Source organism: Thermobia domestica, chromosome 5 (assembly GCF_964235325.1).
Source record: "Thermobia domestica chromosome 5, izTheDome1.hap1.1, whole genome shotgun sequence".
Lineage (NCBI taxonomy): Eukaryota > Metazoa > Arthropoda > Insecta > Zygentoma > Lepismatidae > Thermobia > Thermobia domestica.
This window is the reverse complement of record NC_137458.1, coordinates 152,003,558-152,027,924: the sequence shown is the minus strand read 5'-3', so window position 1 is coordinate 152,027,924 and position 24,367 is coordinate 152,003,558. Positions and strand designations below refer to the sequence as shown.

Below are 24,367 nucleotides of genomic sequence, written 5' to 3'. Positions count from 1 at the left end.
TCTTTGCCATTGTAATTTTTAGGAAGTGGAGAAACGCCATATATATATTTTTTGGAAGTGGGGTACAACGTGCACCCGCGTTCCACCTTGACTTTTACCCCTGATCTTAACAGTTTAATTTTATTAATTTCTTCTTCAGATCTATTTAAATCTCTTTTACTTTGTGAAAATTAATTTTTTAAAAATATATTTTCATAATATACAAAATAATGATTTAAATATTAGTAGAAATGGTACCGAGACCGAGACTAGTCTCGGTATCGTCTCGGTTTCGCCTCGAATTATCGAGACGAGATCGAGACTGATCCGGACTTTTATAAACCGAGACGAGACCGAGACGGACCTCTATAAATCGAGACGAGACCGAGACGAGACTTAGGTCAGTCTCGAAAGTCTCGGTTTTGTCTCGAATATTAATATTGATTGCTATTAAAATTGCCTTAACTCAAAATTTGTTTCGTTCCTGTGTTAGATAATATAAGAACGGTTGACTGATGTACAGTGGCGTATTTAGAGGTGGCTATCGGGCTCAACTCCCTCTCGAAATAAATTTGTGATCATTTTTTCGTATTGCACATACAAAACAAATGTTTCTTACCCGTTCCTCAATCCTCTTTCCAAACAAAATCCACTGTTGCTGTATATAACATTCTCTCTCCCCTCTTCTCTCTCAGTGTATACCTGATAGAGGTCTGCACGGGCTCGGGCCTACAAAGCATTTATTACTTCGGGCTCGGGCCGTAAGTTTCTAAATATACAACCATATTTCTCTGGTCTTTTCGGGCCTAACTTTGTAAATATACTGTACAACGATATATAAGTATTCTTGCACCGTTCTTTCTGGAGAACTTTTAAAGCACAACTGCAAAATTAAACCTCTAATTGCTGTAAATAAAAATACAATTTTGCGTTAATTATTAAGTTTGTTTAATTCGGGCTTATTTCGTGTTCATTTCATTATCACACGAACTCGGGCTGGACTCGGGCATAAATGCTAAAACATATTTCGGACTCGGGTCGGGCATCACATTGTAAATTCACGAGCCGGGCAGGACCCGGGCTAAAAATTCCGGCCATGCAGACCTCTAGGCCTAATACCAAGCGTCAAGGGGAGGCTATAGCCTCTATAGCCGTCCCCTTGGTTCCGTGCCTATAGGCTATATTATATATATATATACAGTGAAACCTCTACTAACGGACACCTCTATAAAGCGGACACCTCCCTTAACGGACATATTTTGTAATCCCCAAACACTATAATAAGAAAAAATCATATTGGCGAACCTCTCTAAAGCGGACACTCTCTAGTACGGACACGGACAGTCTTTTCTGTCTTTAATAGGTACTATTTATCTCCGTATTACGGACACTTTTCCTAGAAACAAGTTGAAAAGTACATGAAGTAAAATACATTTTTAGTAATTCATACATGTGTCACCAGGGAAACATTTTGACAACATTTTGCTTCCTCAACTGTCTGCTCAGCAACCCAGACAAAGCTTCTCTGTTGAACAACACTCTCATGCCCTTTACTTGTATTTCATTCCCACCCAACCTGTTTTAGACCCAAAAGTGATTGACAGTTGTCCCCTATTTGTTATGGCACATTATTCTGCTGTCCCGCTGAAATCTCTAATCAAGCAGAAGACAAGTTCGGTAGTTCTTGCCCGCGGGTACACATATTGTCTCAAAAAAGACAGACACTACTGGACTGCAATTAATCCACAAATTAAAGAATATACTGAAAACGTAGTAAGTAAGATAAAAGTAAAGTGCAGAGAACTATAACATCTTATTTCCATGTTGTGCCTCGAACATAGAGTATTGGATGGCGGAGGATAATGCAGGTACAGTAGCATTTTGGTAATAATCGTAAATACATGATTCATGCAAGAATATTTTTTTTCTATTGCATATTACAATGTTTACTAATTTACGTAAGAAAATATTGAAACCTCTTTAAAGCGGACACCTCTCTATAGCGGACAATTTTTGATTCCCCACGCCTGTCCGCTTTAGAGAGGTTTCACTGTGTATATATATAAATATATATAATATATTAAAAATAATGCTGAAATTTTCTACCACGTTGTGTGAAATATTGAAGGGGAAATTCTTCTAGATACTTTGCAATACCTCAAGATAAACAAGCAGTGTTGCCAACGTAAGGTATTTCTAATTTAGATATTAGACATAACCACAATACCACATACATTATTCAGTGTAGCACAGGACAATGCAGTATCATTAATATAAACGTTTTGAAGATCTCTAATATTTCAAATGGCATGGACGCTGCAATGAGCATCAATTATATCTTAGCGTCAAATGCTATGGTCATGGTATAATGTATTTCGAATGAATGAAGGATCAAAGTTACAAGAAATGAAAAATTTAACTTTTTCTGAAGACTTCACTTCGAAAACGTTCTGACATATCACGTCTCATCATGTAGACGCTTCCAAAAGACTTAAATGATCATGTCATTTGCAACAATCGTTATTTCAAACCGTTTCAGAGATACCAAACATATGGGTAGTGATTGTTATACTGCTTAAAATGACGTATTTGTGTTAAATTTTTATAAAAAATGTTGCTTTTCTTTGCTTCTATAACATTACAACAATAGTTTTTAGTAGTTTTAATTACATCAAGTTGTAGTTACACTATTTTAAGCAGTGTTACAAACTTAAATAAATTGTTAAGTTTTATTCTATACATAGTGCAAACAACGTAACTAAATTGCAAAATATTTTAAAATTATTCGTAATTTGTTTTATGGTGCAAGAATGTTTTCAAAAGACGACGTTTTTCATAGTCTTTGGGCTACTTATAGTGTTAATTTCAGTTTTCGTTCCAACAATACATGTAAATGCAAATTGTAACTGAAATTAAATGTAACTGATAGCTTTTCAGTAACACTAGTTTCTCCCCCCCCCCCCAAGCCTTAGGTCAGGTGTACACTAGATCAGAACCGTACTTAATGGAAAGTTCTAATTAAACCCCAATTATATTTCACGGACCACCAACCGCTTCAAATTCGACCCATACCATATAGCTATATGCAATTATTCTAGGATTTGCAGTTAGTAATACACATTGTGTTTATTTTTGGTTTGTTTTGTTTTAGTTTATCGTATCATGGTTATGCTACAGCTGCTGAAAGAGACGTGGCGCTACTGATTATAGTGGAATCTGAACCACTTCGGTCGTTCAACTGTGTCCCCACCGGGAATCGAATTTGGGACCTCGCGAACCAAAGTCAAGCATTCTAGCCACTAGACCAAATGGGGCGTCCTCACATTGTGTTGATTCAAATCATTGAGTCAATGCTGCCAGATCCGAAGGTCAAAAAGTAACATGTCTGTGCTCCAAAAGTAGCGAATTTGAATATTTGTGGATCAAATTTGGCAACTAATGACTGGTACTAATGAAATAATTTTTAACATGGGCTGGAAAATGTGCTGGACATATTATGATCGATGGACGAAAACTATTCTAGACTGGATACCACGAGACAGAAACAGACTAACCAGGGAACTGTACGAATGGGGCACTCGAGTTGCCGGACGAGGTGCATCACATGTGAAAGAGGATGTTAAAAGATGACCATATGCAAAATTGTAGCGGCTGAGGGCAACATGGACGAGCGTGAGAGGCGAAAGAAGTGGGGCCTACAGTGGGACTTAATAACACAGAAATATGCAGAATCACACGTTTCGCTTCCGAATGGTGAAAGAAATGCATGTCAAATGTATAGGAAGTGGAACATGAGAAGAGGTGCTATATTGTGGGGGATATGGACATCATGGGCACCATCTTGAATCTGAATTCAAAATGTTAAATGAAAAGTGGGACATGTGGTATATCAATTAAGACTGAAATTTTACCAGAAATTCATTGGTGTGAAAACTGCTACTGTAAATGTCTTGTGAATTACAAAAAAAAAAAAAAAAAAAAAAAGCAGGTAAGAAAGAGCACAGAGATGGGTAAACAAATGTCACATACCCATGAAATACCCGTAAACCTTAAGAATAAAAAATCCAAAGGTAATTATGTTGAGGCTGACGACAGTTTCTGATTCGTATGTATTGTTTGTTGCACTACAAGCCTACAATGATGGAATTTTGGCACGTAGGGGTTTGAACATTGGACAACATAAAGAATGTCGGAATAAGTGACTGATATTATAATGCTGTACTCTTCTTATAGAGGTGCATCCAGTGACTACATTCTGCGAATGGTTTAGATAATATGGTTTTCCACACGATCACTGTCATACGCGTACAGTGTATCTTTTTGTCATGTATTCTTTGCTGGACAATTGACTTGTACCTTAACAGGACTCAAATGAAACATTTGTTATGTTGCCTATGTCCATATATCCCCTCCAGACGTTGTTACATGTTCGTATTTCTCAACTCACAATAAAGAAACAATAAAATTATTCACACCAATGCATTTCTGGTAAAATTTCAGTCTTAATTGATATACCACATGTCCCACTTTTCATTTAACATTTTGAATTCAAATTCAAGATGCCTACTTTCAAGATGGCGCCCATGATGTCCATATCCCCCACAATATAGCACCTCTTCTCATGTTCCACTTCCTATACATTTGATATCCATTTCTTTCACCATTCGGGAGCGAAACGTGTGATTCTGCATATTTCTGTGTTATTAAGTCCCACTGTAGGCCCCACTTCTTCCCCCTCTCACGCTCGCCCATGTTGCCCTCAGCCGCTACAATTTTGCATATGGACATCTTTTTACATCCTCTTTCACATGTGATGCACCTCGTCCGGCAACTCGAGTGCCCCATTCGTACAGTTCCCTGGTAAGAAACGTCCGCATACAAGAAGGTGTGACAAAATCAAAAACCACTGAAAAGTAACATTGAAAAGAATTGCCCAAGATAGATAGTTCTTGAGAAGACTTGGAATGACCTTCATTCAGCAATGTATTGATAATTGTTGATTATGATGATGGTGATGATTTTATTATATCTGGAATTCAGAGGTAAACTAAATCATGTCATAATTTTATAATTTTACAGGAGAGGCGAAAAATCGGTTCCTTAAGTAAGACCTATGGTACTGTTTTTCAAACTATACTAAGTAGTTAGTAGGGTGCCTTTAGATTTACATTATTACACCATGGATCCAAAATTTAACGAAAGTCGTACAGAAAAAAAAAGCCTATTGAATCCTTCATGTTGCAGCAAAACTACGAAAATTAATATAAAAGAAAACTAGAAAGTTAAGAATCACTTGTTTTGTCGAGAAAGAGAAAATAGATACAGATAGTTCAAATTATCTATATACTTACATAATATATATGTCCATGTTTCGTAAGTAATTTTCAATTAATACAAAATTTCAACGTAATGAACGCACGGTTATTTTCTCGAATAAGATCACATGCACCGCTGAGAGCTCAGGAATAAGCTTAATCTATGTTACGGCACAGGATATATGCTTATATAATGCATTACGACCTTATGAACTTTTATAAAAAACAGAATGTACTTAAAGTGAGATGCGAACTATGTGAAACATTGGACTTTGAATCTAACTTGTTTGGTGAACCAACCCGAGACTACGCCTAGCAAAAATGAGTGGCGTAACTCCCACAACAAGGTTGAGGAAGTTCGTGTTATAAAGTGTCAATTAAACATGGAGATGTGAAACGGTAATAAAATATGTGATCAATTTGAAACAAAATATATTGTAGTAATAATTTATCCTATAAAAATGTTTGCTAAGATAATGAACGTTATATTCTGTTTTTAAAATGACGGCCAAAGTAGAATGTATTGGATAATAAATGAGAAATTATAAAATTTCAATTTTGTTACTATTAAATACATTCGTGCTGCTATGTGTTGCGTTATCCGTTAGAAGGTATTGAACAATTCTGATTCTAAGGAAAGAAATAAACTACTGTATAGTACAGGAGTTAATGTAACCCTACAGTGGTAACGTGGAAAAAAATCACATGAATGGTAACGTTGGGCCTGCTGGACCCATAAACTTTTGTTGCCTGATAATATGTGAATTGAGCTTTAAATCATTATTATATTTAGAATATGAAATACAAACATCATCAGGCAATGGTTTGAGATAGATAACAAACTGCTGTGTTCCTACATACACCTCCATATTTGCTGTGTAGTATAATGTTGCATCAAGAAAACTAAAAATTTTAGTTCCATATTTTGTAGGGTTTTTGGGCACATAGATACAAAATCCACATCTTCCTGGGAAACCTACAAGCGTCTCACCCAAAGTTGCTAACATACCAATTGGAAAATTTATTTTGCAATTGTTTACAAATAATTAAAAAAGTCACGAATTGGAGCTAATTTGCCTAAGGATTTTCTTTTCGTACGTGTATCAACGTCATCAAATCGCAAACAACGAGAAAGAAAACGGAACCTCTGTAAAGACATAGTAGTCAAAAATATCTTCACTCCTGTTCCACTTTGCTCCCACAATTCAACATTCAGACGTCCAGCATGCAATACATCAGCCATATATAACAAACCTATGAGCACTTTCACTTCACGCACACTAGTAAGATATGTAAATCGTTGTTCTGTATACTTTGCAGTTATTATTTGTATGTATTTGTTTGTGTTGGTAACAGTAATATCAACAATCGCATCGGTTATAAACGTAGACCACGTTTCCTGAACAGTCTTAGTATTCATTGCAGTTTGGGACACTTACAAGAACAGTCACAATATTACTAGCGTGGGTACGGACATTTACATTTCGCACTTCTATTCCATTTTCTTTCATTATTTCTACCCACAAAATATTACAGACAGTTAGTTTCATCACTGATAGTATTCATCATTGGATTGTGCGTACTATCAGTATCATGGTTACAGTAAATACAGAAATCAGAATCTTCATCATTATCGTTTTCTTCACAGGATGAAGCATCAAGTTCCGTTTGTAACATCTGTCTTACTCTTTCAACGTTTGATTCGTAACTTCCAGCCTTGTTATTACACGAACACAGAACAACAAAGTATCTGTTCAAAAATGCTGATATTGGTGGAAAATATCTTCCAAAATTCACAGAAAATAAATTCAAACACAATACAAACTGTTCCTCAAATAATAACGTAAGTGGTAACGTTGGGTCTGATGGCCCAGACTAAGATAAAATACAGACCATCCAACGATGAAAAGATTTAATCTGAAATTGATCGGCACCACATAAAGTAGTATTTTAGATTGAAAGGTAGATGGAATACGAAGCCCGTACAGTGCCGCCAACTAAATATAGAATATATATAAAAATAATTTGGGTCTAGTAGACCCAACGTTACCACTGAAGGGATAGAATTTAATTGCATAAGCAGTACTGAGGATATATGAGACAAAGTCTATTGCTGAAAGTGAAATATGGGTTACTATTAGACGATAATAATACTTTTACAATTATAATTTGACACTATTTATTTCGAGACTTTCGAGACGATACCGAGACTTGGCCCTCGAGACCGAGATCGAGACAAGCATCTGTTGACCGAGACGAGACGAGACCGAGACGGTGATTTTTTTACTTGAGAAAAGATCGAGATCGAGACCGCGATTTATCAACCGAGACGAGACCGTACAAAGTCTCGTCTCGATAAAATTCCTAAATGTTAGTACATTTATATATTTATTATTGCGCCGGTACTCAAGGCCGTTGACTGTGAATTGAATAGTACGTAATAACGGCTCAATACTAAATGGAAAACGAAAAGAAAAGGAATTCCAAATGGAAAGAAAATCCATGTTGAAAAATATGGATAGGAAGTAGGAAAGAAAAAAATGATAAATAGAAAGATAGTGCTATCCAGAGGTGTCACTTGATTTCTTAGACACAATATGACGTATTTTAAATTCTTTTCGTATAAGATTACAGATGTATGTAGGCCTAGAGTACGTTGTTTAGTATCTGACAACAAATACATCCAGCGTTCTTACATGTGCCTTCCATTTTTACATCTGATGAGATTTATAAGTAAAATATTCGTTATTATGTAGTGTTGCCAGTTTCGTCACAGCAAAATTTCCCTTCCGAGTTATGAAATTTTCTGTTTAGATGCAAAATATCCTTTCAATTAGAATAGTTACAGTAACAGAGACATAGTAACATAACAGAGACATCTGTTTGAATGCCAGAAATACTAAAACACCAAATAAAAGTTTTTCCACTTGTTTTATTAGCAGTTCCAATTCTCTCTCTCACGTATATCAAGACAGAGGTAATAAATAATCTGTTACAATATAATTCCAGTTATCCAAATTCCATTCTTACAGATAGCTGAATATCCTAATCTATAGCAGGAACTCTATATACGTATATATAATTACTTCTACATTAAAAAATTAAGCAATTACGTTAATAAAAATCCTTGAAATTTCTATTTAAAGCAATATTAAAATGTATATTTAATTGAATTGTTTATATATATTTATTAATATTGCCATTAATTGAAGGGCTGGGGAAGGGGAGGGCAGGGCGGAAGGTGGATAAATTTTGTAAGTGTATGGTGAATGGGGGCATGTTTGAAATGAGGTCTGGCCATAGACATGTTAGTGTAAAAGGCAGTAACTTCGTTCACTTATGTTGTGGGTCCAGGTAAATAGCAACGTTGCATTTTCATTTAACATTGGGCGCATAAATAGTATACAGCCCAAACGGCTAGTCCGATTTTTTTTTTAAAAATAATCCTTCATTTTAGATTGAAAACATCATATTTGGAGAAGGTTTCCCCTCTTACATTTAGTTGTAACTCTGATAATAAAAGAATTACCCTGTGTCAGGGGACTTTTGAAACACCTGTAATAATGAATGTATCTATGTGTATGTGGTCTTATGAACTTTATGAAAACAATTGAAAAATGTAACTAGAGGTTGTGAATGGTAGCAACAGAATATTACACCATTCGGTTTGCAGCGTATCTCTGTTTCGTGAGAGAGGATATAGGTAAAATCTGCGCTGGATTCCAAACAGACCACAAGCGTGCAATTGTCCCCAGATGAGGGGATTGAGCGGGCCAGAAGAAATGTTCACCTTTATCCCCATGTTTCTTAAACGCTGCCGCAATAGGTCTAGCTAACACATCACCTCAACATCTCGGTGCTGCGATCGCTATCTGAATTACGTTAGTTGCCAACCCAGACATCTTACATGTTTCCACTAAATTGATAAGGAATTACCCCAATTATCCGGATGACGTCCAGAACACATTACCGTGTAATTGGAGCTTCACTGTATTCAGCACTGTTTCTTTCTGTCTTTCCTGACTTTAATCTAGTCTCTTTCTTCCCTCATGAGATTATTGGCTATGCCTGTTGAAGTGAATGTAAACTCCTGAACCCAGGCTAGGATTTCTTTTTTTCTTTTTTTCTTTTCTTTTCTTTTTTTCTTTTTGCTTTATGTGTATGTGAGAGAGTAAACGACGGAAGGAAAAATGAGTGAATGAAACAAACATATTTATAAAACGTTGAGAATGTCAGAATTTCTCGTTTTCAACTTGTAAAGTAAACTTTCCGCATTCCCACTAGAATTCAGAATTTCTTGTTTCACCAACTGAGAAGTATTCCTATTGAAAATGAAAACCATAAGGAAATAATTTGAGCAGGTCAATTGGAAACAAGATATGATAAAAAAAATATAAAAAACTAGATATATTAAAACTGTAAGAGTAGAACCAGTGGCGTATGCAAGGGGATTCGGGATTTAGCCTAACCCTCCTTTAAGCAATACATTATGGATAAATAAAAATTTACTATATTAAGATAATACAAGAAATTAAGTTTGTTTTAAAAGAGTATGAGAATAAGTGCTTGGAACCCTCCTTCATGAAATTCTGCGTACGTTACTGACTAGAACACTATCTTAGTTACATGGGAGAAATTTTAACTGACAATAAACCTTTTTGGATGTCCATTGACTTTAGCATATCCCATGATGGAAAATTATTTTGTCGGAACTATGATCCGTTTATTTCAATATTCTAATGGGCCTCCTCCAGCTGAGTCAGTCAGTTAACAGGAGGAAGCAATTGCAGAAAATCTTGTATAGATGGCATAAGTAGCATTCTGTTGGTAGAAGTAGTTTAAAATCATATCCACAGATGGCATCACCTCAAGGGTCGTTCGATATTTCATAAGCTGATGTTCACTCGAAAGAAAAGTGTAATTAAATGGTATTATGTTATTATTATTATTATTATTATTATTATTATTATTATTATTATTATTATTATTATTATTATTATTATTATTAGTTCAAATTATGTATCTCTTCCATATAACTGAAAAATTTCATGTCAGTGCATTTTGCCCCCATAGTTCACCGTATTTCTCTCAATACCAGTGGCGGCGGTTGGACGTTAAAAGTGGGGGGGCAAGACATGATCTGAATATTTGTATATCAATGTTAGTTTCCCTGGTTATTCCTAACACTATGTTTGACGAAAGATTGTATAACTAATAGGATACTATCTTTTTCGGTTAAAATACCATATATCGCATTTCATATTTTATTAAGTAAATAGACAAGAGCAACGCAAGTAGGTACTATCCCTTTGTACTCTTAAACAACGAAAGTGTAAGAAGAGATTTGATTACTTGCTCATGAACATCTTAGAATTTTGTCTGGAAAATTGTGTAATCAGATTATTTAATAACAAATTTACAAAACAAATAAATAAAAAGAATAATATTAAACATAGTAATGAATAACAAGTCTTGTTTTGTAGAAGTTATATTGAAACTGGGGATTAATGAACTACTTAATTTTTAATTCCACACATGCTATTAAATGTGTTATTACTCTTAGAAAATGAAAGCCAGTAACTACAAGCATATGCTACGACATCTAAAGCAATATTTGCTTTTGCAGCTTCCCGAAATATGTTTGTTGCCATTAGGTGCAGTTTTCACTTTCTTGGAACACAATAATACTTAGAATCACTCCACACTCCAGTTATAGAAAACAGGGAGTAATCTACACCCCCCCAACACCCCCCTAACACCCCTCCAAATTTCTTTACACACACCCCTGGATGGAAAAGGAATACTCCCCCAAATCCAATTGTATCAATCAGTATCATATAGGTTATTTATTACATCAAGTTAAAAAAGGTTTAGCGTTTAGGAAAGAAGGCAGTATTCTTATTTATTTATTTCGCTTCAAAATACGAAGCGACCTCGTTCTCATGTACGGCTTCGAGAACCACATGACCTCATTGTTTCGGGCGGTGTTTCGATCGAAACAATTGACAAAACAGACCGCTGATACCTACCCTCCTGGGCTCCGCGGTCGTTTCCGAGAAAAGAGATTGATGGACAGATGCAGGTGACTGAAATTGGCAACGTCTTGAGCGGTCATTCACCTACCTCCTCCTCAATAAGGAAAAATGTGACAATATAATAATGTCTACACCAGATTCAGTTGGTAAGTGCTACTCTAGAACAGGCTCGCAACCAGAAGGGGGCTAAGGAGGGCCTGGCCCTCCCTAAATTTTTCATGTCCAGTCCAGAGCTTAATACAAAATGCACAATTTAGATATTTATAAGAGAATTTTTAATGACTTGACCCCTCCTAATATATGCATGGACCCCAAAGCTCTGTGGCTGGCTTCGAGCCTGCTCTGCAAGTGGTGTATCAACGGACGGACGTTACAAGGGTGTAGTCAAGACGTTTTTAGAAATGAAGAGATCGGTCGAAGTAAGAATTATATGTTTTTTAGACTGAGTCTAATGCATTTGGCGCTAGCTTAATTTTTGTAAAGTGTATTTTTATTCACGTAAATTCATTGAGCGAAACAGGGCTCATAGCGAGTCACTTTTTTAACTAAAATTTACTTTTTTTTAAGTTGGTCACTAAAAGTTACCTTTTTTTTCAAATTTGTCACTAAAAGTTACTTTTTTTGAGAGGTAAAGTGACTTTTTCGTGTGATTTATGTTTTGCATTGGCAGTTTCCTAAGAAAAATATAAAAACAAATGGAAAAAGGGAGAAATTTGTTACTCATTACTCTTCTGAAAGCTTCAGAACTTGCTCCTACGTGTGAAACAGTCAGCTTTATTCTCACTTCAGCTTTTATTCTTTCTAAAGCACAGTAGACGGTTGGTGGATGCTTAAGCTCTTAAGGTGGGGTTGAGAACCCTTCTGTGTCTATTCTTTCTTTTATCATAATAGTCTTTTAGTTTTCTCACGTAATAGTTAACGCTCCGCTCAACGTTGTGCGCGTGTGTGTTTGTGTGGTTCATCATGTTCGTCTTGTGTTATGCTTCTTGTATGTTCTCCTTAAGAGTAGGTGATGAATTTGAATATTTCACGTTTTTGAGTACTCTTAATGCGAAGTTAAATATAATGTCTGGGATAAAAAAAAGTCGGAAATAGGCCAGAACTGGTTCCACTTACTCAGAAGCTGTTTACATCTGCTAAGTCTGTTTACCGTAACTACAAAGCATACTTTGAAAACCTAAGAAAAGAGGAAGCTCAAAACGAAGTAAAGAAGAAACAAAAGAACAAACAAAGAGGTGATGGAGAAATTGACAAAGGAAAAAGGGGGCATGATGAGATTTTAGTCACTTTTTTGTGTGCTTTTGGCCATTTTTTGATCACTTTTCTACTATTAACAAGAGATCAGACCACTATGAGCCCTGGGATTATTAAAATTAGGGTATATTAAAGAAGACAAAACAGAAAGATACAACATATTTGTAAATTGGAAAATTGGATTTCTGGAAAACAACTAAATCAATGAATAATTTTCTTATGAAAGATTTTCAGAGCCAATAACGTAGCCAGGATGGGGCAGGAAGGAAGATTAAGAGATCAAATAATATTACAACAATTAACGTTAACAACAGGGTTAGAATATTAAATGAAATGAAATTGGAACTATGTACAGTATTAATTACTAAACGAATGTGATTTCAGCGTGGGACGAAGGATTTTTTCCCAAATAATATTTTGAAAAAAAAAATCACCCACTAAAACTTGTGGGGTGATAAATTGAAATAATGGCAGAATTTTGCGAAATAATTAGACTACAATAATTCGTATGTAATCAATTCACATGTAATTACCAGGTAAAATAGTGAAGGTTAATTCCTAATACAGTGAAACCTCTCTTAACGAGCATCTCTCAATAGTGGACATCTTCGTAAGAGGACAAACTTTCTTATTTTTCCATGCCATAAATATGTGTGATGTGGTGTTATGAGAGAGAACCCTTCCTTTTAGGGACACCTCTCATTTACGGACAAATGATCGGTTCCATCGATGTCCGTTTTGAGAGGTTTCACTGTATTACTTAGTTTAATAATAATAATAAATGCTCAAATGTGTGAACTTACTTTATTGAACCTACCACTGCAAAGAGTTGATATTATTATTATTATTATTATTAGTAATAATAATAATAATAATAATAATAATAATAATAATAATAATAATAATAATAATAATAATAATAATAATAGTATTGCCATAGTTGCGTAACAAAATATACTGTTTTCTTGTTTGAGTTTATTTAAAAATTATATCACTATTCGAAGAGCACACCCCCCCTTTTATTTTGAACACCCCCCTAAGTAAAAATTTCTGGCGTACTTACTGATAGAAAATAATCCTAAAACCTAGAATTGTGTAGAATTCACTAAATTTAATTGTATATACACTCGTGCACTCCTAAACACACCACTCACTCGTATATTACACAACAAAACAATGAAAAAGGTAGAAGTTGTTTCTTATTACGCTCTTTTTAATCAATATTCCTTACTTTACAAAGAAGAGAAGACACTTTAGGAACTGTCATTTTATGTGCAATCAAAGAATACCTTGCGAAATACTTTTTTTTTTTTTTTTTTTCGAAACGTTTTCTCAGTTTCAAAGCGGCTGACTAACATATCGAGCCCTTGTAAGAAAGGGGTATAGAAGCAAACCCTGCTAAATTCATTTTCTAATTTTACTGGGAACGAAGAAAAAGTGACGCCCTCATGTTTTCAGAATTGTTAAACAACTTTTTTGTTTGTTTGTTTAGTGGTTGATTTCCCTCGTTTGTATTAAGTAGTGACCACTAAACAAAAAAACTGTTCAACAATTCTGAAACAAAAGGGCGTCACTTCTTCTTTGTTTCCTGAGAAAATTGAAAAATGGATTTAACAAGTTTTGCTTCTATATCCCTAATTGCTGGAATTGTTGTGCTCCAATAGGTCAATTTTTCGGTTATTTTCCGTGGCAAATAAAACATAATTCTTTTAGCTTTATTAACTTCACAGGAAGACAACCAATACGTACTCACGCAACGACAAATATTATATGGTACCATTTTTTTATGAAACAGTAATACATACGAAAATTTTAACTTCCAAATGAAATTATATACATTAATGGGTTACTTCAAAAAAGTGGGGGGCAACTGCCCCCCTTTGCCCCCCCTAATCGCCGCCCATGCTCAATACCTTCCGACTCTTTCCGACTTCTGTACTTTTAAAGGATTAATCAGTAGACACTAAACTTGAAAATGTATTTTTATTCTTTCTTTCTTTCTTTCTTTTCAGATCCCAGCGCTTGTAATCATCATCGTTCTGTGAGCTATTTCGCCGAGTCCATCAATTCTCCCGTAGGTTTCTGGGGTTATTCTTGTAGCAGCTGGCTTTCGTATCAGTTAGGAATGTGTTCTTCTGGTTCTTTAGATACGCTTATGGGAGAACACAGCCAATTAAGGTAAATAAAACTCACTAATTTTAGCCCTGATCCTTTTTATAATTTTATTATTACGCTTGAGTTTCTGGTTATGTCACTATATGCGAATGAGAAACGAAACTTTCTGGCATGGAACACCAAAGCAGAGGCAGATCCAGGACCGACTTCTGGGGGAAGGGGGCGGTGAGTTGTCATACTGCTACTTTTAAGGGCTCCAAACTTTGGGATGGGTTTTATTTATATATAAAAAATAAGAAAATTTCCTCTTCTGGGGAGGGGAGATCGCCCTGATCGCCCCCCTTGGATCCGCCCCTGCACCGAAGGACTTGTAGGAGGGCTGATGATTTAAATTTGAGGATACATTGTCAGCACATCGCAAGTCCCAACATATTGATGGCTGATATTCCTACATTTTTATTCAAGCGATCACAGGTATCAACTGAACGTATTCTAGTCATTTATTAAGGACGTCAATTATAAAGTTTGTACATTCGAACGCTTGGAAAAATTCAAGACCAGGATCGCATATAGATTTGTCAGACGAATTTGACGCGAATTTCAAACAAGTGAAAAACATTCCAATTGAATGAAGATATTAATTATATATAATATATCGGGTGTTGTAAAAATGGCACCCATGGACTACAGATCACTATTCTACAACTTAAAATAAAGCGAAAAATATATGTAATTGTATACCTTTCGGGTTCTCGTCTGGAGACGCGAATTGCACTATATGGCAATAAAGAACGTAATCAATCAAATAGTTACATTAATTCTTTCCAGATGGAAGAAGTCGATATACGTTGAATGAAAATATAGCAATACAATAGTATAATATAACAATATAATAGTATAATATAACAATACTTAGTATATCAATTGATGTAACTGCTTGATAGAGCAATGCTGATGGTTCCAACTGCGTTGTTGCCACGTAGTGAAGTTTTGATTCCCTGTAGTATCAGCTGAAGAAGGTCCTGGGGGGTGGTATGTCATTATATAGGATTTTTGCTTTATTTTGACCTGAAAAATAGCATTCTGTTGTTTATTGGCGCCATATATCTGATAAATATACTAGATGGATAGGTAAATAGAAATATATAATTCTCTTGTGATGTGTAGCGACCTGCACAGCATACTAATATAAGGTGTGGTGACGAAATTATGTAGCACCTCTAATATCCAGGAAACGAATTGTCCAAGATAGATGGTTGTCAAAAAGTATTGGAAAGACCTTCATCCAGCAATGGATCGACAATTATTAATAATGGTAAGTATGGGTTTCAAATATAAATAATCCTGACTACTTCACTCATATGATTCCAGTTATTCTTGATATCTGAGCATTTGAGATTAAGAAAAAAAAAACTCCTATACCTTGTTCTGAGAGATCATACTTTAACCCCTGTAGCTGTAATACTTTCTATGAACAAAGACACTTAAAATAAAAAAATACCGTTGCCCCTGCTCTCCGTTAATCTTCTGGTATGTACCAGAGATGGAGTGGGTCGGTGGGTCAAGATTTGTGAGTGGGTCACTGGGTAGTGGGTCAACAGGACGTGACCCACTGCGAGCCACCACACACCGCAACCCACTCTGACTAACCGACTCATTCTGCTCAGTACATTGTAGACAGCATCTTCTGAATACGGGTGAATTTATTTTCAAGGCCTCCCTTTTTCTTCTTCTTCTTCTTCTTCTTTTTTGTTTCTAGTGAAAAAATAACTTCAGGCACTTTTAGATACTGATATTTGTAATTGTAATAACAGCAATATTACTTAGTACTTGGCTTTTGAGACACAGCTTGTGAGTTTTTAGAGCAACTAACTATTGGAATTTTCTTTTTGAATCACCTGTAATCAATAAATTATTAGATAAAAAATGGAATATAACTATGTGTGATCATCTCAACCAGATTGAAAAGTGAAATGAAATCACTTATGGTGTGTAGTTAGGCCCCAATCCCAACTGGGAAGTTATCATACGTGTATCGCTTACATTGTAATACATATACTAAGGAGGTGGGGGTCCGAATTCTTCCGTAAAATTCAGTATCTCATAAGCTGTTCAACTTAGAGAGCTGAAATTCAGTATATTAACTCGTTATTAAAATTAAAGAGAACGTGTCCTAACTTTTTTTTTTTTAAAAAAAAGAAGTCTCGTTTATTGGAGGAGAGGGGCATTTTCTGTATATTGGAAATTGGTAGTGGATTGATTTGTACAAAGTAATCGAAAACGATCGATATTAGTTGAGAAACAAATTGAGAAACAATTATTAATTGAAAAACAAAAACTACAGTGCTTCGCGTTTTATATCTATTGCTTTGAATTATAATAATTGCTGAAGCTTGTGTTTGTTATATGGAACATTCAGAGCATAAGGCAATCAAGCCATAAAATTGAGTGAAAAATGGATATAAAATTTATACTGTAAGCTTAATTACATTTTGTACGGGATGCTTAATTATATAGATAGTTTTTTTTTTTCCTTTACGCTGGTATACTTTACCTTGATTTAAAACTTTCAAATTTCAACCTTTTTGCCACTGAAAAGTATCTGTAATTCAACTAGGTATATATAATAAATTTTAATTCATTGCAATTTAGCCCATGACAAACACTTTTCCATTGTATATCGTAAAGGTCAGATTCACCGGTATTGTAACAGAGCGGTGCTTGAGCGATTGACCGTAGAAATTCAAACTCCGATTAGTGATAATTTCACAGCCTTGTTTTATTACAAGTGGAAACTATTAAGTCAGTGGAGAGAGGACGTGGATCATGGGTCAGAGTTGATGATGATGGATTTTGGTGGGTCGGAGTTAGTCACACTGGGTGAGAGAGGTTCATGGTGGGTGGTGAATCAGAATGGGTTAAGGTGGGTTGTGGGTCACGATGGGTGGTGTGTCAGTGGGTCAAGTTTTCATTGACCCGCACCATCTCTGGTAAGTACAGAACAAAGTAGTGTTCTTCAAATAGGTCACTTGTCTCTGGTATGCTAATAGAAATACAAAAGATATATAAATCTTATCTGCATGGTTTATTTTCTATTTCCGAAAATGGGAACTACTACGTGAAGTTGAGACCGCCTATTTTGTTTTTGGTATAAATTGTGAACAAACGAGGCTTTTATGAAAACAATTGTGAACAAACGATCTGCATGGTTCATTTTCGACTGCCGAAAATTGGTTCTGCCAGGGTCACAATTGACCAAACATAATGTGTTTGTGTTCTTTCTTTCACGCTTGATTATATATATATATATATATATATATATATATATATATATATATATATATATATATATATATATATATATATATATATATATATATATATACATAGATAGATAGATAGATAGATAGATAGATATAGATATAGATAGATAGATAGATAGATAGATAGATAGATAGATAGATAGATAGATAGATATAGATATAGATAAATAAATAGATAGGGTGTTTTCAAAACAACACCAACAACGTTTGGGAGGTGATCTCTGACAACAAGATAAGACAAAAAGTACAGATGGATGCACAAATGCTTTCTTTCGGAGTTATAGGCTGCCGAAAACATGAAAAAGTGAACTCTACAGGTCTATAGCTCCAAAATTATGGAATCTACAGTAGTCGGGTCAAGACTTCACTTAGAAACTAGTATGTGTCTTCTCCAAATTTCCATGTTTCAAAATCCTGCAGTACTTCCACAAGAACCTTTATAGCGGTAGTTGTTGAGTACTTCAAATTATATGCCCGTAGCTAATCTCCCTCTACAAAAGTTGTTGCGTGAGTACCTTAGGATTCTGAAATATGTTTGTTTGGATAGCACAGATACTAGTTCCTAAGTGAGGTCTTGACTCGACTACAGTAGGTCCCATAGATTTGGAGCTATGAACCTTTAAAGTTCATTTTTTTCATGTTTTCGACAGCCTATAACTATGAAAGAAAGCATTCGTGCACTCAGTTTGGTCTATACTTTTTGTCTTATCATGGTGTCAGAGATCACCTCCCAAACGTTGTCGGTGTTGTTTTGAAAACACCCTATCTATTTATTTATCTATATCTATATCTATATCTATATCTATATCTATATCTATATCTATATCTATATCTATATCTATATCTATATCTATATCTATATATCTATCTATATATTTATTAGGGTGCCCTTAATTTTCAACTTCCGAGTTTTTTTTAAAGTCAACCACTAAAGTGGTTCCAGATCAGAGTAAGGTAATTCATGAGAAAAAATCGCTCAATTGGATAATATTAAAGGTGCCCCAAGTGACTTGAAGTTTTCAATGCATTTACAGTAGTATATAGAATATAAGTGTGTAAATTTGGAAATGCAACTGGAAATTAATATACAGATATTTTAAGGTAATTAGTATTAAGTGATTAAAGATAGATTGAAACTAATATACCCCAAAATGATATTATATGAAAATTTCTATTCCACAGTAAAAATTCCTATAACAGTGTAACAGTTCATATTAAAAATTTTGAATCTGAATCCAGCACGGCGACCTTCAAGATAGCTGCTATGGCTGTACTATATAGTAGTAGATGCAGTTCTACCTCCATTATCCCTATCCAGGACACGGTGTCACTCCCTCTAGGAGTTCCGAACTTCTGTAAGATACCTTTGCCTTATATTGTACCTAGGTATACTGTAAATGGATTGAAAAATTGGAGTTCCCTTGACTTACCACAAATTAATATTATTCAACGCAGCTAGTTTTTGTTATGGGTTACTTTAGTCTGATACAGAGCCATTTTAGGGGAGGGGGAACCTCAGAAGTTGAAAACCAATCCAAATATATGACGTAATATAATACTTCTCTTATGCTGTTGAGTTCAGCTTGAAAAAATGTACATTTTGGAGCATCAATTTTTTCAATATATTAATAATTATAATTTACTTTTCAGTTCTAGAGGGATATTCATTGTGCCAACTAGAAGTTCTCCACCATATGCACTGGGTAAAAGTGACTCGGTACTTTGATTTTTTTAAAAAGGAAAGTCATTATTTATAAAATATTTTTTAAAAAAAAAAAAACTCATATTTTTTATACCGTACACTTTCGGAAAATTGTATACTCTACATGCATTCTAGTGTAAAAACAGTTCAAATAAAGAATAATATATGTTTAAATCCTATCTAGAAGTTTATTTAAATAAGAAGTAGTTTGCCATTTGTCTTGCGATTTCCTTTCTTTTAACGAGCACTTACTCTGTTTTTTTCAATTGGATTTTTTTTTATTTTTTTATTAAAGTTAGTACAGCCATCTCGAACGGTGTCCTGGCGATAAAGTTAGGACATTGAAAATAATTAATGGTACAGATCCCAATTAAGAAATAATTATAATTATTTTTCATTCTCTGAAATAATATTTTTTGTTATTTAATTGCATTTCTTTTGTATACTATAGTTTTTCTCTATAATCAAAAGTACAAAAACTTGCATAGTTATTTTTTAAAAAAAAATGTATTAAACTTTTATAGGTGTACCGTATGTGTTTAAACTACACCGTTAGTGTGCCAAAAACTGAAAAAAGATTAAAATATGTTTAATTAGTTCCTTCAAGTACTAATTAGGGAGTGAGATTTCTGTGATACGGTTGACTTAAATCACAGCACAGGGACGTACGCAGAGGACAGGTCCTGGGGGTCTGGACCCCCCCCCCCCGCAAAATTTTGACTTTGTGAAAATTTAGCCTAATTTTAGGGGCAATTCTAGAAATATTGATATAAAATACCCTCATATTGAGTTTGAACCCCTCCCGAAATAAATCCTGCGTACGCTACTGTCACAGCATACGTTTTCTACTTATAAGGTTTTGTTGCTGCACAATATTAATTTCTAAATAAAGAAAATAATTTGCAGCTGTTTTCGAGAAAATTATGATTTTTTCCAAATCGTGTGCCAGATGATTCTTTTGGACATTTAACTCTAGAACATCATAGTTGGCCGCAGGATTTCATATCCTTCCCCGATGAACCAGCAGACTCAAGACTCGGAGTTCTTCGGATACCTCATCCTTCAAGAGGAGTATGAGGTATCCTCGAACTGAGGTGCTGGGCGCTCGACTAATCACTTCAGTTCCTCTGTGGATTATTATCATTGTCACCATCAACTAGGAAAATGTAGATTCAATAGCAGAATTACCATCACAATTATCTAGAGTAAATCGGTCTGGTGTGAGACAAGGTTCAATATTATCATTACAGCATTAACAGCATCAGCATTACATCAACTATAAATATAGCATCTACAGCATTGAGACATAATATAGGATGCACATCAATAGTTAGAACGTTAGCCTCAGCGCCTGGCACAGAATACCCTCTTGTAATCCAACTGGTGTTACTATAAATAATACCTCTGCGCATGCATCGGTTCCCATAGATTCAAATGGAAATCAGTATACAGAAAATAATACAGGGTTTTTACTTTCGAGGTTTATGAACACCACTTTTCAACCTCGGAAATGCAGTCAGCTGAATATGAAACAGCTAATCGCTATCTGTTTGTAAAGGAATTAGTTCCAGAGGCGATCCACTTTTGAAAATAAAATGCAGCCTAAAGTTGATTTGCTATTTTTAATTAGTAATACATATTAGTGAATATCTTCAGTAATATGTCGGACTTAAATTTTTAAAAAACTAGCCACATTCTATACTTTTCTCCGCTCCAATATAGCTTTATTTTACTTTCTAATCACAATTACATCTGTCTTTTCAGTATTTAAACTTCATCTCATATTCTTCACAGTTTAACCTCCAGAATTTTAACATAATTAGTTTTGGATCCAGATTCCACAATAAGAACCATGTCATTTGCAAGCGAGATGTTATTTACAAAATGGTTTCTTACAACGAACGTCACACATCTCGTAGAGCAGTTCAATATGTGTTGATCTAGAACCTTCGAAATACATTTTAGGAAAAATAACTTTTGTTTTCCAAACAGCAAAATACAAGCAACAATCGGAGATGAAGCAAATAGATACTTGTTTAAAAACTAATAAAAACAACTTATGCATGTAAGCAACTGACAGTCAACTGTTAAAACCCAGAGTATTTTCCATAAAGCTGGTTCTAGTGGTTCGTAGTTCGTCTGGGAGGTACCAGTCTTACTGGAGTAGGCTATGTGGAAATTCCCGCGTATTTTACCCGCTTCGTTTATTCTTTGTTTATGCTTCCTCAACATACAGTGTGAATGGGAGATAGATGTTCTAGAAGCCCTACGTGAATATGAAATAAATGTCACTCAAATTTCATGTAAGTGTTACTAATATTTATTAACTAAGTTCTCAAAAGATTCATTGATTTATAATGTAAAATGTACAGTCTTATTCAAAGAAACATGGCCACCCATAATTCTTTTAAATATTATATTGTTACAATATTTGGCATGAAGGGAAGAAAATTGCAAAAGAAGACTCATGTTTGTTTCATTTAGCTTCATCTGTGAACAAAAATATAGGGCTTTTAAAAGAAATGTGAGTGTTTGTTTTTTTCGAAAAAGGCTGTACATTTTCATATATTTCTTTGAACATGTTCACACCCGGTAAGTAGAGTGGTCGTGTTATTGAGAAATATCTACAAATAAATACTTGTTAGACGTCAGTGGTGTTAAATTCAGGAAGTTTTCTGCCAACATAAACAAATTTTAAGAGACTATTTCAAGAGAGAAACACTTCAGAAGAATGTGCTAAAAATATGCGGAAATTTAATAGGAAAGTATGACAAAACTATTTCTAGAAGTTTCCATCTCTCTCTCTCCTGCGCTCTGTTTCTATTTATTTATTTTATTTTATTTTATTTTATTTTATTTTATTTATTTTAACCCCTTAGAGTCGAAAAATCAGAAAAGATTTACAACTTAATTTTCCTGAAAGTCATGACGATGATATTAGCTGCGCGTATTGAGTCTATTTCTTTCTAGATTTACATTCCCATTTTAGGTGGGCGGGACGAAAAGGGTGACTATGCCTTTTCTATGGGTGACTTAAGTTTAAGTGTTTTGTCTCTTTATTCAACACTGAGATTATGAAGGATGGGACCTACTATTAAGGTGGGCCCCGAAATACGCCTGGGGCTTGAATCTGGTACAGCTGGCAAGTGTACATACCACCATGCACGATTAAACCCCACAATAAACACTACAATATAGACCACTCCCCACTACACTCTCTTTCCTTCAAGAGAGCTGGATTACAGGACCACCTGCGATTCTGCCTAGGGGTGACTTAAGGATGAAGAGACCATTACATTAGGGTCATTACGTGAAAAGTGGATAACTAATGATAACTAACGTTGTCATAGGTAGAAGACGTGAATTGAGTTTAGAAAACAGGTATATCCAGAACTTTTCATATGAGTGTGCACAAAGTTAAATTAAAGCAGAATTTTTATATGAGTGTGCACAGAAGCAATAATGTACGCAGGAATTTATTTCGGAAGGGGTCCAAAGCCCTTGGGGGATTCAAATTCAATATGAGGATGAACTATTTAAACTTTGTAAAGTGTAATCACCTCTAAAATTAGACTAAATTTACAGAAAAGGCGAGATTTCGGACGGGCTGGACTCCCATGACATACCCCTGCGTGGGTCCCTGCACAGAGATAATCAAAGAGCTTTTCATATGGATGTGCATAAAGATAAGCAGAACTTTTCATATGAGTGTGCATGAAGGTAATTAAATCGGAACTTTTTATACGAATATGCACAGAGTAATCAAAGAACTTTTCATATAATGTGCACAAAGATGACTAAAACATAACTTTTCACATGAGTGTGCACAGAACTAATTAAATCAGAACTTTTCATATGGGAGTGCTCAAAGATAAGTGAAGCAGAACTTTTTATATAGGTGTGCATAATGGTAATTAAAGCCCATTCTTCTTGTCACTATAACGTTCTCACGTGTTTATTATTACTAGGTTCTAAGTGTATAAAAATCAAATAAATATTATTTCACTCAATTCTTCCATGTTTATTTGAAGACTTCAGATAACGAAAATTTAGAATGCATAACAATTGAAGAAAAATAAAAATCATATATTTTATTAAAATGTGTACAGGCACTCTCTGTAGCTACGCCTGTGTTAGAAAATGGCCCCCTCTTTTCGCTTTGGAACTTTAAGTAAACAGGGAAATAAAGTACTACTGCAAAAGTAATAGTAAACCAAGGTCAAGCCTAATCGGAGAAATATCTGGGGACAATTTCGTGATCCCTGGGTGTTTTCTCCCCTTGTCATCCTCTAAAATCATAACTGTCTACTAGTGCAGTTGAATTCGGTTATAACTACACTAAAAGGATCTAAGAAAATCATGTTGCTATAAATAAGAGTCGTTATAACCCAGTTGTTAGGCATCGAAAACTGGAAATAATTTAAGTATTTGACCATTGGAACAACCCTATGTTACAAATATGTTACAAATATGAGTTATAATAATAAGATACGTTACATACGAGCTTGATGCATTTCTGACTATCGTACTACTCATATTAAAAAATTACTTGCCTTATAAGGAATTAGTTGGTCTCACTCAATATTTGACGCAATAGACGAGGAATTGTAGAAGCCCTTTGACTCATACAACCAAGTTCAACTG

The 24,367-nt window shown here is 34.8% G+C and overlaps 2 protein-coding genes across 3 annotated transcripts in view; both read left to right on the top strand.

The window, feature by feature from the left end:
• The window catches only part of LOC145686186 (pancreatic lipase-related protein 2-like), a 102,173-nt gene extending 82,271 nt beyond the window's left edge, over window positions 1-19,902 (top strand). The window contains exons 6-7 of the mRNA XM_081759214.1: window positions 14,596-14,761; window positions 19,672-19,902. Coding sequence (XP_081615340.1) covers window positions 14,596-14,761; window positions 19,672-19,747 — 242 coding nt within the window. The 3' untranslated portion in view covers window positions 19,748-19,902. The remainder of the gene's footprint in view (window positions 1-14,595; window positions 14,762-19,671) is intronic.
• Window positions 19,903-21,807: 1,905 nt separating this feature from the next.
• Window positions 21,808-24,367, top strand: part of LOC145686185 (pancreatic triacylglycerol lipase-like) — a 144,185-nt gene continuing 141,625 nt past the window's right edge. For both annotated transcript variants that reach the window (XM_081759210.1, XM_081759209.1), the window contains exon 1: window positions 21,808-22,026. In XM_081759210.1, the coding sequence (XP_081615336.1) occupies window positions 21,894-22,026 (133 nt within the window). In that variant the 5' untranslated portion in view covers window positions 21,808-21,893. The remainder of the gene's footprint in view (window positions 22,027-24,367) is intronic.